We start from the raw sequence: 14,442 nt of genomic DNA, 5'->3' as shown, positions 1-14,442 counted from the left end.
CTTGATTGTTGATACCAGGTGAGTAGAATTTTGTACCGCAGAGGTGGTCTTTCCAGTGAAAGGACGCAGGATTTCAGACAAAAAACGAGCTAGTTTGTAGGTGGGGGAGCTGATAGTAGAGACTATGGGACGAAGAGGTGTATCAACTTTATGTATTTTTGGCTCACATGCCATTGACTTTTCCAAGACAGAGGTTCTTTGTAAGCCATCTGGCTTCCATGAGAGATTCGTTCATGAGGCTATCCACATATACAAGCACAGAGACAATTTCAACCGAGAAGATGGATTCTATCTTAGCAATCATTGGAAAGATTTGATAAACCATTTAAGTTCTTAATTGATTGTTCACGCTTACAGTGGCTTTCAGACAGCATACATTATAAAAAATGTAGTCTCCCCCCTCCTCTTTTCAAAATATAGATGGACTAGTCCTGGGCAAACTGCCAATCGCTGCGCGTGACGCTAACGTTTTTTATAAATAAATAAATGCGCCGTTTAAAAATACATTTATGCAAACCTACACACCTGAAGATGACCGTTTGAGTTATGGTCGAAATGTCGTGAGAATTTTTTATTGTTATATATATATTTTATATTATTTTGTTGTTTCTCTTCAACGTGACTTTACCGAAAAAACTAAGAATATGTCTGTATGTAATAAGTATGTATGTAGCATGTCTGTATGTAATAAGTACGTATGTAACATGTCTGTATGTAATAAGTATGTATGTAACATGTCTGTATGTAATAAGTATGTATGCATGTAACATGTCTGTATGTAATAAGTATGTATGCATGTAACATGTCTGTATGTAATAAGTATGTATGCATGTAACATGTCTGTATGTAATATGCATGTAACATGTCTGTATGTAATAAGTATGTATGTAACATGTCTTATGTAATATGTATGCATGTAACATGTCAGTATGTAATAAGTATGTATGTAACATGTCTATATGTGAAATGTATGTATGTAACAGGTCTGTATGTAACATGTCTGTATGTAAAATGTACGTATGTAATATGGACGTGCCAAACAAGGGTGGGAAATGTGAAACGGAAGGTGCAGGATCGGATTTAAATTATTTTAATAACACGTTGGTCTATTATAATGACACTGAGCTCGAATCTTTGTTATTTGTAAATGTGCATCGTGAGTCGGAAATGCGGCCTGGGAGGTGGCAGATTTAGAATCGAATCAAAATAATTAGAATCACACCATGGTCGTATTAAAATCAAGCTGCCCACTGTTGGATTATTGTTCCATCTCAATGGCACCGAATAGCAATATTCAGTATTGTTGTTGGGCGTGGATCCTACCAGCGCAACCTTGCGCATTTTGACCTGGTTCTCGACGCCTGTCCCTCGCCCATGATGGAATCTTGTGCCTTTCCGGGCGTCAAGGGTTCACACCACACCCTTGAAGCGTTAGGCAGGTCCCTGGCTTCTTTTAAAGAATTTGACCGGGCTCCAGGCACCGGTCCCTCGCACGTGGCAGATCCTCGAGGCACCCCGGGCCTCAGGGGCTGGGAAACTGTGGGCGGATCAACACATCTCCTTTGGCGTGCGGTCTCCGTTGTGGAGCGCCCCACCACGTCGGACACAGCAGACTTGGCCTGTACAGGACATGGGGATGAGCTGTCTGGGTGGGCACGGAGAAAGGTCCTCGTTATAAATCGTTTCGCAACGTTCCGGTCACGAATCCCGAAGTATACCGGGGATCACCTGTACTCTATAGCACGTGAACTGATAACACTATAAACAATAACACTAAACATTAAGTGACTATTAACTCTCAACCCGTGTTATAATTTATACCACCATTAACGGAGGGACGGTATTATAATCTCATTAGCAGTATTATAAAATCGCACTCTGCTCATATGTATGTAAAGTGAACGTTCGATCGAACCGAGGGTCGGATATGCGAACTGCGGAGGGTGCAGGGTTAGAATCGCGTTAAAATTTTACAATAACAAATGGTCGTATTAGCATTTTTCTGTGCTTGAATGTATGTTATGCGCAAATGCAAATAGTTTAGTCGTGAATGCGAGGCAGGGGTTAAGAAGTGCACGTTTAATCCGGTGTTAACGTATTTTTAAAAAAATCTTATTTTAGCAGAATATTGTTGATAAGAATTCGTCTGGACATGGCACGTGCCTTGTTCTTTGTCCGTCAAAGGAGTTCATTCATGAGGAGTATTCGCTGAGCCCCGATGACACTAACCTACATCGAGTTATGGTTAAACAAAGTAATCTACAGTCGCTTAATTATCAGCTCAGACATCATCATCGCAATCATTTCCAACGATGTGTGGGGTCCCGAGTGAGCAGGGCCCGGCCACAAACAGCCGGGTAGCGGAAGCAGCAGAATCAGAAGTAGCTGCGTCGCATTTGATCAACTGTGACATTGTAAACTCTCAACTGTTAAACTCTAACAAGGTGAAATATAATATTATAACCTATTAACTAAAACCTATCCATTGTAACGCTGTAAAATACGATTAACTGTTATAGTGTATAACCACGTAAATGGAGGCATGGCATTATAATGGTAATAGAATCACTGTTGGATGATTGTGTCGTATCAATGGAATCGAATGTGTATATACAGTACATATATACACATACAAAGAGTATAACAATTACACATTGTAGCAGATATACAATACACATTATATCAAAAAAGTATTAAAAATGTTTTCATTTTTTTACTTTTACTGAGAGTCGTTGTCCATGTAGGGAGATGGAGCGCAGTGGATCGTATCGTCTCTGCTATGTTTCAGAATCCGTGTGATCACCCAGTCACATCGCCTAACTCCAGTCACAGCGCCTTACACAAACTACATCTCCCCAACAAGGCAGCCTTCCCGCTGCTGTGTATTGTGTTTATGGGATAACAGAGGTGTCTATTATCCCATACGCCTTGACCAAAACGACTGATTGTCCCCTTAACACCCTAGCCCGTAAACCACTATTGGTGACAGTGTTGTTTGAGATCAGCTATTAAAGTCGCTGTGGCAAATGAGATGGTGGCTGGCCGAACCATGGCTTGTGTTGCGCCCGAAACGTCGTGACTTATTTTTTTACCTATGTGACTTTACCGAAAGAACCAAAGAGTATATAATGTTAAAACCTACGAACTTAAACCTATCCATTGTAACGTGTTAAAATTCGATTAACTGTTATAGTGTATAACCACATAAATGGAGGTATGGGATTATCATGCTATTAGAATCATTAGAATCAAACTCGGCTCGTATTAGAACCACACTGTGGTCGTACGTATGGTAAGTGAATATGCGAACCAAGGGTAGGATATGCAGGATAAGAATCGAATTACAAATATTAAAATCCCACTAGTCGTATTAGAATCACACTGTCCACTGTTGGATGATTGTGTCGTATCAATGGAATCTAATATCTATATACAGTATATATACACATACAAAGATTATAACAATCACATTCTAGCATATATACAATACACATGATTCAAAAACGTATTTAAAAATGTTTTTTTTTACTTTTACTGAGAGTCGTTGTCCATGTAGGGAGATGGAGTGCAGTGGATCGTATCGTCTCCGCTATGTTTCGGAATCCGTGTGATCACCCAGTCACATCACCTAACTCAAGTCACAGCGCCTTACCCAAACTACATCTCCCCAACAAGGCAGCCTTCCCGCTGCTGTGTATTGTGTTTATGGGATAACAGAGGTGTCTATTGTCCCCTACGCCTTGATACCAAAACGACTGATTGCCCGCTTAACACCCTAGCCCGTAAACAACTAATGGTGACAGTGTTGTTTGAGATCAGCTATTAAAGTCGCTGCGGCAAATGAGGTGGTGGCTGGCCGAACCATGCCTCGCTGTTTGTCTCCGGAGTGATGACGGATACAAACCAGACCAAGCGGAGGCCATGTACCAGATCGGGTTTTGGTTACTGATGTTAGAGTGATTGTGTTGCAAGTGTGGTCACTACGCGTCTGAACGTGCTCAAGCCCCGAAGCTCGGCGGTTGTGGGCAACGCCACGGGACTGCAATCACTTTAATTCGAGGACAATGGAGGGCATGGGGAACGTGTTTTTACAGCGCTAATCCAATTATTTCAAAATAAGCGCGCAATTACACAATGAGATGCACTTACATATTCAGGCATGAAACACAATGAGCACATTACCATTCGGTATGTTCATAGACATACGGATTGTACCTTCCAAAATTAACAATCAAATGCAAATATCCTGAAAGACAAAGGATTGGATCCTAGGAGGGGAGTTATAAGGCGACTCAGAAGCAGAACTCAAGGCCATTTCGAGAGGGAACTTGATGAGGCTGGACGCTCGACTCGTCGCTCTGCTGATCGCCCTTCTAACGCGAGACAACGCAGCCTGGTGAACACAATTGTTGTGTCGACAGTCAGGCGACTTTGCTTCGTATGGTGAGTGAATATGCGAGTTCGTGGGGACATCTTCAGACGGGTTACAGACATCGATTCACCGTGAATCTCCAAGTAAGTGTCTATTTTCGCGTCTCGGTTAAACGCGAGTGACATTCTTGTTTTGGCAGTTAAAGAAATCCACAAACGTAACGCTTAACATCCTCGCGGAAGATAGGATACTTTTAATTATCGATAACACCCGCTACTGTTACTCCGCTCAGAAGACGCAGTCACATGGAGCAGATACGCTCTGCGAAGCCCCAAGCACATGGGAGCAAGGAGCCATTCAATTGCTCTGTGTGTGTGAAGGCATTTTCACGGCAATCAGATCTTCAGAGTCACCAGAGAACACACACAGGCGAGAAGCCGTTCCTGTGCTCTGTGTGTGGGAAGGCATTTGCACAGTTATCAACTCTTCAAACTCACCAGAGAACACACACAGGCGAGAAGCCATTCCCGTGTTCTGTTTGTGGGAAGGCATTTGCAAGGTCATCAACTCTTCAAGCTCATCAGAAAACGCACACGGGTGAGAAGCCATTCCTGTGCCCAGTGTGTGGGAAGGCATTTTCACAGTCATCAAATCTGAACAGGCATCAGAAGGTCCATGATAATTGGAAACTGAAATCAAAAGGTGAAATTCAAGGTGCTGCAATGAGGCCTGAAGGAGATTCCACCTTCGATCCCATGCAGTTGGATCCCGAGAGATGGCTGGATGTAATGGAGTGGCTCGAGAGTCAAACCGAGAGCTCGGGATGACTGAGAAATAATGTTGCATGTGGTTTAACCTATTAAGCCGGATTTAATTATTTCGTGTGTAAATATGACCATTCACTTTACAGGTTTTTTTGTGAGAGTTTCGTGACGTGTACAGAGGTGGTTTGTAATTTCATCGGATTAATTGCTGAAGTGGTGTGATGACCACTGGCAGTGAGAGGGTTCAATTTATGACAATATTGTCGTGGTTAAGTGTTCTTGTTGAGCTTAATTTGGAATGAGTCTGTTGTTACATCTTTACTCAACATTTTAAACGTGTTTTTCCCCCTTTAGTTTAGTTTTTTGTTTGGTAAAAAGAGACTTTAGATATTTCAGGATGCACATTGATGACGCGTTATTTGGGTGTATATGTTACACTTCAACACAGATGCACAGTGAACAAACGGGGTTAACTAATTAGGACATCAATGGGAGTGACATGGTTTGCATTGTTCTGTAATTGTGTGAACATAAGACGTAATAAACATTTGATAAGAGTTTTAACGTAACTATTATTACAGATGAATAAAAAAAAACATTACTTTCAACAATTGATCTTCCCTTATTTGTTTTGATCAAAAACGTGTGGAACCGAGTTTCAGGTGGAGTATCTCCATCACACGAGTCTGCCCATTTCACACTCAAACACTTTAGAAAACACACAAGGGCGAAAAGTCATTCCTGTGCATTGTGTGCTGTGTGTTGAAATGCATTTTCACGTTCAGAAAATCTCCTGTGCACTGTGTGTGGAAAGTAATTTGTACAGTCATCAAAACTGAACAGGCATCGGAAGGTCCACATTTACAGGATATGCAGGATTAGAATCGCATTACTGTAGTCATATGAGAATCAAACTGTCCACTGATGGATGAATGTCATATAAATTTAATAGAATGTATATTTGTTCAGTAAAAAGCGTATAAAGAGGTAAACAATCACACATTATAGCACATGTATATACATTACACGTGAATTTAAAAATATGTCAAAAACATGTGTTCATTTAAAAACTGATAATTTCGTGGACCATGTGGGGAGATGGAGCGCAGTGGATCGGATCGTCTCCGCTGCTGTCGACGGGGCCAAGCAGCGAGTGTTGAACTCCATTGTTTCAGAATCCGTGATATCACCCGGTCACAGCGCCTAACTCCAGTCACAGCGCCGAACCCAAACTACATCTCCCCAACAAGGCAGCCTTCTCTCTGCTGTGTATTTTATCAATATATTTAAGAACGCTATTGAAGATAACAATTCGTCTTGAAAAGGCAGGTGACTTGTTCTACCAAAATGATTACAATTTCTTTCATTAAGGAGTGAGTTCATTCATGAGTAGTATTCAATAAACCCCAATGGCACTAACCTACACTCAGTTATATTGAAACAAAGTAAACATTAGTCGCTCAAATCTCAGATCATTCATGGTCATCGCAATTATTTCCAAATCCGTGTGGGGTCCCGCGAGAACAGGACACGGCCACAAACTCTCACATTGTAAACTCTCACACTGTAAACTCAAACATTATGAACTCTAACAATATAACCTTTAAACTGTGTGCTATATACATTGTAACGCCGTAACAATTACACTGTAAACAAGTGTAATAGTAAAATCTAATGTTGTGAACTCTATGAGCTATACATTATAACGCTATAAAATAACATTGTAAACTCGTGTTCTAGATTAGAAGACCGTACATTGAAACGTAATATTCGAATTCCATTCGAATTATTAGAATTAGTTCCGCCCACGGCAGGGTCCGGATTGTCCGGTAGAAGTCATAGAGGTGAGACGGCCTCAGTGAGTACGAATGTAGTTGGGGCGTCGCCGTTGGTTCGTCCACCGGTCCAGCCTCAAAACTGATGTCCGTCCTCCACCCAGACAGCTCATCCCCATGGATTGTACAGCCCAAGTCTGGTGTGTCCGACGTGATGGGGCGCTCGGCAATGGAAACCGTACGCCAAAGGAAATGTGTTGTACCGCCCACAGTTTACGAGCCCCAGAGGCTCGGCGTGCCTCAAGGATCCGCCACGTGAGAGGGAGCGGTGCCTGGAGCCCGCTCATATTCTTCACAAGAAGCCAGGGACCTGCCTAACGCTTCAAGGCTGTGGTGCGAACCCTTGACGCCCGGAAAGGCACAAGATTCCATCATGGGCGAGGCACCGGCTGGAGGAGACGGTCAAAATGCGCAAAGTTGCGATTGTAGGATCCACACCCAACACACGGACAATAGAAGGGTCCCCTTGGACAACGTGGAAGCGTATTAGGATTTTTGTGTGGTTGTTGTAGTTTTGTTGGTTTATTGTTGTTGTTGTCGGGTGAGTAGGGTCACACGGCTTACCCCTTACAGATGACCGCTAAGATTGTGATTGTAGCGGCGTGGGAAAAATTTTGCTACAGCTGCTGCCCTGACGCACGTGGCTTCTAAAAAATTGTTGTTAGCCGAGACGGCTCATTTTGTTTTAAGATGGTTGTTGTGAAGACAGTGCCTCATCGAAGGGACAAGCGGTGACAACAGGAGAGAGAGAGTTCAAGAAGAGAAGGCGGGAGCAAGGGTGGAGGGGAGGTTGACGCCGAGAGAGAGTTGAAGGAACGAGGTTCAGGGCTGTGTTAGTGGGGATTCGGGTCACGGCTGGTTGCCGTTAAGGCGTCGTCGTTGCTATATCGTGACGCCGGGGTCCTAAGCCGCGTTAAAGGCTAAATAAAAGAACCCTCTACAGTCTGATTCCGGAGTCATTACAATTGCAACTATGAATAATCTCACGGACTTGGGTTTGTGCGTTTATTTAAACATATATATATACACGGATATTGTATAGTGCTATTCGATGTCATTCAGATGGAACATTCATCTAGCTGATGATGATTGCTTGTGTTGCAGTCGAAACGTCGTGAGAATTTTATTGTTTTATATTTTTATTATTTTATTGTTTCCCTTCAACGTGACTTTACCGAAAGAAACAAGAATATAAATCCCTGCAGTCACGAAAGCTTTAAATCAAAATTCATCCAGCTGTCAAAGTCCTGATTCTAATATGACTATTGTGCGATTCTAATAGTTTCAATGGGATTATAATCATTGCATATCCCAAGTCGCATTAGCGACTCCCGATTCTCATTTATAAATATCAAACATTCGAGCAAAGTGTTATTCTAATAATTTTAATGCAATTCTAACTCACCCCAGTTCGCATATCCGACCTCCGGTTCGCGATTTTAAAACGACCACAGTGAGATTCAAATACTTCTAATGATATTTTAATACCGTACCTCCATTTGTGTTGTAATACATTATTAAACAAGGTTATAGTCGTTAATGTGTTTATCGTTTAGACTGTTACAGTTACATCTTACAGAGTACAGTCTATCCACGGCATACTTTGGGATTAGCGACTGGTACGTTGAGAAACGATTAACAACGGGGACCTTTCCCTCAAGGAACATATCTTGATGGGGTAGACAGCCAATATGCTGCCGGTTAAGGGCAGATTCATGGGACGGAGACCTGAAATTTTTACACGTTTTTGCTTTAAACATTGTAAAATAAATAACGGACAAAAAATTGTAAAAAATATGTTTTTATTCATCTGCAAAAATATTCACTTAAAACTCGTATCAAATGTGTGTTACGTCCTATTCTCAAACAGTTACAGTTGAATGTAAACATGTCAATTTCAGGAACACCAAAGCGTCAGCGTTTCATTAACTATTGATTTCCTGATTAGTTCACCACATTTGTTCACTGTGCGTCTGTGGTGAAGTCCAAGCTAAAAATCCAACAAACGCGTCATCAAAGTACAGCCTGACATCGGTTATCTACAGTCGCTTATTACCAACCAATAAAAACTATGTAAAATAAAAAATGTTTAAAATGTTGAGTAAAGATGTAATTAGACTCAATTCAACTTTAGCTCAACAGGAACACTTAACCACTACAATATTGTCAGCAATTGAACACTCACAACCAGTGCTTATCACACCACTTCAGCAAGTAATCCGAAAACATTAAACCACCACGTCACGAAACTCACAAAAACTGTAAGGGGCAACATTACAAGCAAAATTACTCAATCCGGCATAATAGGTTAAACCACATGCAACATTATTTCTCAGTCACCCCTAGCTCTCGTTTTGACTCTCGAGCCACTCCATTACATCCAGCCATCTCTCGGGATCCAACTGCATGGGATCGAAGGTGGAATCTCCTTCAGGACTCATTGCAGCACCTCGAATTTCACCTTTTGATTTCAGTTTCCAATCATCGTGGACCTTCTGATGCCTGTTCAGATTTGATGACTGTGAAAATGATTTTCCACACACAGAACACAGGAATGGCTTCTCGCCCGTGTGTGTTCTCTGGTGTCTCTTAAGATGTGATGGCCGTGAAAATGCCTTCACACACACAGAGCAATTGAATGGCTTATTGCTCCCGTGTGCTAGGGGCTTCGCAGAGCGTATCTGCTCCATGTGACTGCTTCTCTGAGCGGAGTACCAGTAGCTTGTGTTATCGATAATTAAAAGTATCCTATCGTCCGCGAGGATGTTAAGCGTTGCGTTTTTAGATTTTGTAAACTGCCAAAACAAGAATGTCACTCGCGTTTAATCGAGACGCGAAAATAGACACTTACTTGGAGATTCACGGTGAATCGATGTCTGTAACCCGTCTGAAGATGTCCCCACGAACTCGCATATTCACTCACCATACGAAGCAAAGTCGCCTAACTGTCGACACAGCAATTGTGTTCACCAGGCTGCGTTGTCTCGCGTTAGAAGGGCGATCAGCAGAGCGACGAGTCGAGCGTCCAGCCTCATCAAGTTCCCTCTCGAAATGGCCTTGAGCTCTGCTTCTGAGCCGCCTTATAACTCCCCCCCTTGGATCCAATCCTTTGTCTTTCAGGATATTTGCATTCGATTGTTAATTTTGGAAGGTACAATCCGTATGTCTATTAACATACCAAATGGTAATGTGCCAATTGTGTTTAATGCCTGAATATGTAAGTGCATCTCATTGTGTAATTGCGCGCTTATTTTGAATACATTGGATTAGCGCTGTAAAAACACGTTCCCCATGCCCTCCATTGTCCTCGAATTAAAGTGAATGCAGTCCCGTGGCGTTGCCCACAACCGCCGAGCTTCGGGGCTTGAGCACGTTCAGACGCGTAGTGACCACACTTACAACACAATCACTCTAACATCAGTAACCAAAACCCGATCTGGTACATGGTCTCTGCTTAATCTGGTTTGTATCCGTCATCACTCCGGAGACAAACAGCGAGGCACGGTTCGGCCAGCCACCACCTCATTTGCCGCAGCGACTTTAATAGCTGCTCTCAAACAACACTGTCACCATTAGTTGTTTACGGATTAGGGTGTTAAGTGGACAATCAGTCGTTTTGGTATCAAGGCGTAGGGGATAATAGACACCTCTGTTATCCCATAAACACAATACACAGCAGCGGGAAGGCTGCCTTGTTGGGGAGATGTAGTTTGTGTAAGGCGCTGTGAATGGACTTAGGCGATGTGACTGGGTGATCACACGGATTCCGAAACATAGCGGAGACGATACGATCCACTGCGCTCCATTTCCCAACATGGACAACGACATTCTCAGTAAATCATGTGTAGTGTACAGTAAGGGAAAATGTATTTGATCCCTGCTGATTTTGGACGTTTGCCCAATGACAAAGAAATGGTCAGTCTATAATTGTAATGGTAGGTTTGTTTGAACAGTGAGAGACAGAATAAAGATTTCTGGCTCCCAGGTGTCTTTATACAAGTAATGTGCTGAGATTAGGAACACACTCGTAAAGTTAGTGCTCCTAATCTCAGCTTGTTACCTGTATAAAAGACATCTGTCCACAGAATCAATCAATCAGATTCCAAAGTCTCCACCATAGCCACGACCAAACAGCTTTCCAAGGATGTCAGGGACAAGATTGTAGACCTACATAAGTCTGGAATAGGCTACAAGACCATTGCAAAGCACCTTGGTGAGAAGATGACAACAGTTGGTGCGATTATTCGCAAATGGAAGAAACACAAAAGAACAGTCAATCTCCCTCGGCCTGGGGCTCCATGCAAGATCTCACCTCGTGGAGTTGCAATGATCATGACAACGGTGAGTAATCAGCCCAGAACTACACGGGAGGATTTTGTCAATGATCTCAATGCAGCTGGGACCATAGTCACCAAGAAAACAATTGGTAACACACTACGCCGTGAAGGACTGAAATCCTGTAGCACCCTGCAAGGTCCCCCTGCTCAAGAAAGCACATTTACATGCCAGTCTGAAGTTTGCCAATGAACATCTGAATGATTCAGAGGACAACTGGGTGAAAGTGTTCTGGTCAGATGAGACCAAAATGGAGCTCTTTGGCATCAACTCAACTCGCTTTGTTTGGAAGAAGAGGAATGCTGCCTATGACCCCAAGAACACCATCATATATTGTGTAATATATGATGGTGTTGTGTAATTGCGCGCTTATTTTGAATAAATTGGATTAGCGCTGTAAAAACACGTTCCCCATGCCCTCCATTGTTATTGTAAATTCTTAATGCGATTCTAACCCTGCACCCCCCGCAGTTCGCATATCCGACCCTCGGTTCGATTGAACGTTCACTTTACATACATATGAGCAGAGTGCGATTATAATACTGCTAATGAGATTATAATACCGTCCCTCCGTTAATGGTGGTATAAATTATAAAACCAGTTGAGAGTTTATAGTCGTTTAATGTTTAGTGTTATTGTTTATAGTGTTATCAGTTTACGTGTTTATAGAGTACAGGTGATCCCCGGTATACTTCGGGATTCGTGACCGGAACGTTGCGAAACGATTTATAACGAGGACCTTTCTCCGTGCCCACCCAGACAGCTCATCCACATGTCCTGTACAGGCCAAGTCTGCTGTGTCCGACGTGGTGGGGCGCTCCACAACGGAGACCGTACGCCAAAGGAGATGTGTTGATCCGCCCACAGTTTCCCAGCCCCTGAGGCCCGGGGTGCCTCGAGGATCTGCCACGTGCGAGGGACCGGTGCCTGGAGCCCGGTCCAAATTCTTTACAAGAAGCCAGGGACCTGCCTAACGCTTCAAGGCTGTGGACAACGTGGAAGCATGTTAGCATTATTGTTGTTGTTGTTGTTGTTTTAATGTTTTCGTGTTGTTGTTGTCGGGTGAGTAGGGTCACACCGCTTACCCCGTACAGATGAGCGTTAAGATTGTGATTGTCGGGCGTCGGGAAAATGTTGCTACAGCTGCTGCCCTGACGCACGTGGCTTCTAAAAATTGTTGTTTGCCGAGACGGCAATTTGTTTTTAGAGGTTGGGTGGTTGGGGTCATGTTCAGACAGTGCGTTAACGAAGGGACAAGTGGTGACAACAGGATAGAGAGAGTTCAAGAAGGGAAGGCGAGACCAAGGGTTGAGGGAGGTTCACGCCGAGAGTAAGAGAGGCGGAGGAACGAGGTTCGGGGCTGTGTTAGTGGGGATTCGGGTCGTGGCTGGTTGCTGTCTCCTCGTCGTCGTTGCTATATCGTGACGCCGGGGTCCAAAGCCGTGTTAAAGCCTAAACAAAAGAACCTTCTATTGTCTGAGTCCGGAGTCGTTACAATTGCAACGATTAATAATATCACGGGATTATTTTGGGTTTGCACGTTTATTTAAACATATACATGTGGATATTGTAGAGTGCTATTCGATGTCACGGAGATGGAACATTCATCCAGTACTCAACATCCTGATTATAATATGACCATAGTGCGATTCTAATAGTTTTAATGGGATTCTAATCATTGCATATCCCAAGTCGCATTAGCGACTCCAGATTCACATTTACAAATATCAAACATTCGTGCACAGTGTTACTCTAATAATGTTTAAGCGATTCTAACTCTGCACACCTCCACTCACCCCAGTTCACATATCCGACCTCCGGTTCGCTTGCACGTACGCTACACATGCATATGAGCAGAGTGCGATTTTAATACTTCTAATGAGATTACAATACCGAACCTCCATTTATGTTGGTATAAATAAAAAAAACTGTTTTTAGTTAATAGTCGTTTAATATTTAGTGTTATTGTTTATAGTGTTATCAGTTTACATGTTATAGAGAACAGGTGATCCCCGGTATTCTTCGGGATTCTGGACCTGAACGGTGAGAAACGATTCATAACGAGGACCTTTCCCCACCAGATCGCAAGCCGCTAATGAGAAGAATCCGGGGCGGCGGGAACACGTGCTTCCATGGGCGGTCTGGGACAGGGCCTGGTTGCAGAAGTCACAGAGGTGAGACGGCCTCAGTGAGTACGAATGTGGTTGGGGCGTCGGCGTTGGTTCGTCCACCGGTCCAGCCTCAAAACTGATGTCCGTCCCCACCCAGACAGCTCATCCCCATGTCCTGAACTATCCAGGCGAGGGGAAAGGAAGAGCAGAGCCATAATCGGCGGCCGCCACCCGAACATCAGCAGCAGTAGATCACGTGATTCAAATAGGACCACGTTGTTTTTATAGTAATTTTGATGCTATTCTAAACTTCCTAGGTTGCATTCACGACTCCCAATGCGCATTTACATATAACAAACATTCTAGCTCAGTGTAATTATAATACGACCATAGTGTTAATCAAATAATTATCATCTGATCATGATCTTAAATCCCCCAGTTCGCGTAAAAATATTGTTGGCAAGTCCAAATTACACACATACATGTGTGTGCATGGCTCCATGTGAGCGTGGGTGTCTCTATGTGTGTCAGTCGATGTTTGTGTGTGTAAGTCGATGTGTGTGTATCTAAAGTCCAAGTCTGTGTGTGAGTCTATATGTGTCTGTGTAAGTCGATGTGTTTGCGTGTGTCCATGTGTGTGTCTCTTAGTCGATATGTGTGTGTTGGTCCATATTTGTGCTTAGGTCGATGTATGTGTGAGAGCCTAGCTATGTGTGTGTGTGACTCCATATGTGTGTCTGTGTAAGTCAATGTCTTTGTGTCTGTGGGTAAATGTCTGTTTGTGTTGGTCGATGTGTGTGTCTGTCTTTTTCGCTCGGGCAACGCCGGGTAATTACCGCTAGAAAATCATAAAACCAGTTTATAGTCATTTAATGTTTAGTGTTATCGTTAATAGTGTTACAGTTGACATGGTATACAGTACAGGTGATCTCCAGTTTACTTCGGGATTAGGGACCAGAATGCTGCGAGACGATTTACAACGGGGACCATTCCCCTCTAGGAACATGGTGATGGGGAGACAGCCA

The 14,442-nt window shown here is 43.1% G+C and overlaps 1 protein-coding gene across 1 annotated transcript in view; it reads left to right on the top strand.

The window, feature by feature from the left end:
• The window catches only part of LOC142907387 (uncharacterized), a 141,429-nt gene that overhangs the window by 40,338 nt on the left and 86,649 nt on the right, over positions 1–14,442 (top strand). Inside the window, exon 3 of the mRNA XM_076056868.1 lies at positions 4,782–4,947. Coding sequence (XP_075912983.1) covers positions 4,782–4,947 — 166 coding nt within the window. The remainder of the gene's footprint in view (positions 1–4,781; positions 4,948–14,442) is intronic.

This window comes from Petromyzon marinus, chromosome 78, assembly GCF_048934315.1.
Source record: "Petromyzon marinus isolate PM22_M1 ecotype Great Lakes invasive population chromosome 78, UKy_Petmar_22M1.pri1.0, whole genome shotgun sequence".
In the NCBI taxonomy this organism is placed as follows: Eukaryota; Metazoa; Chordata; class Hyperoartia; order Petromyzontiformes; family Petromyzontidae; genus Petromyzon; species Petromyzon marinus.
Note: the sequence above shows the minus strand (reverse complement) of the source record. Positions and strands in the feature narration are given on the sequence as shown.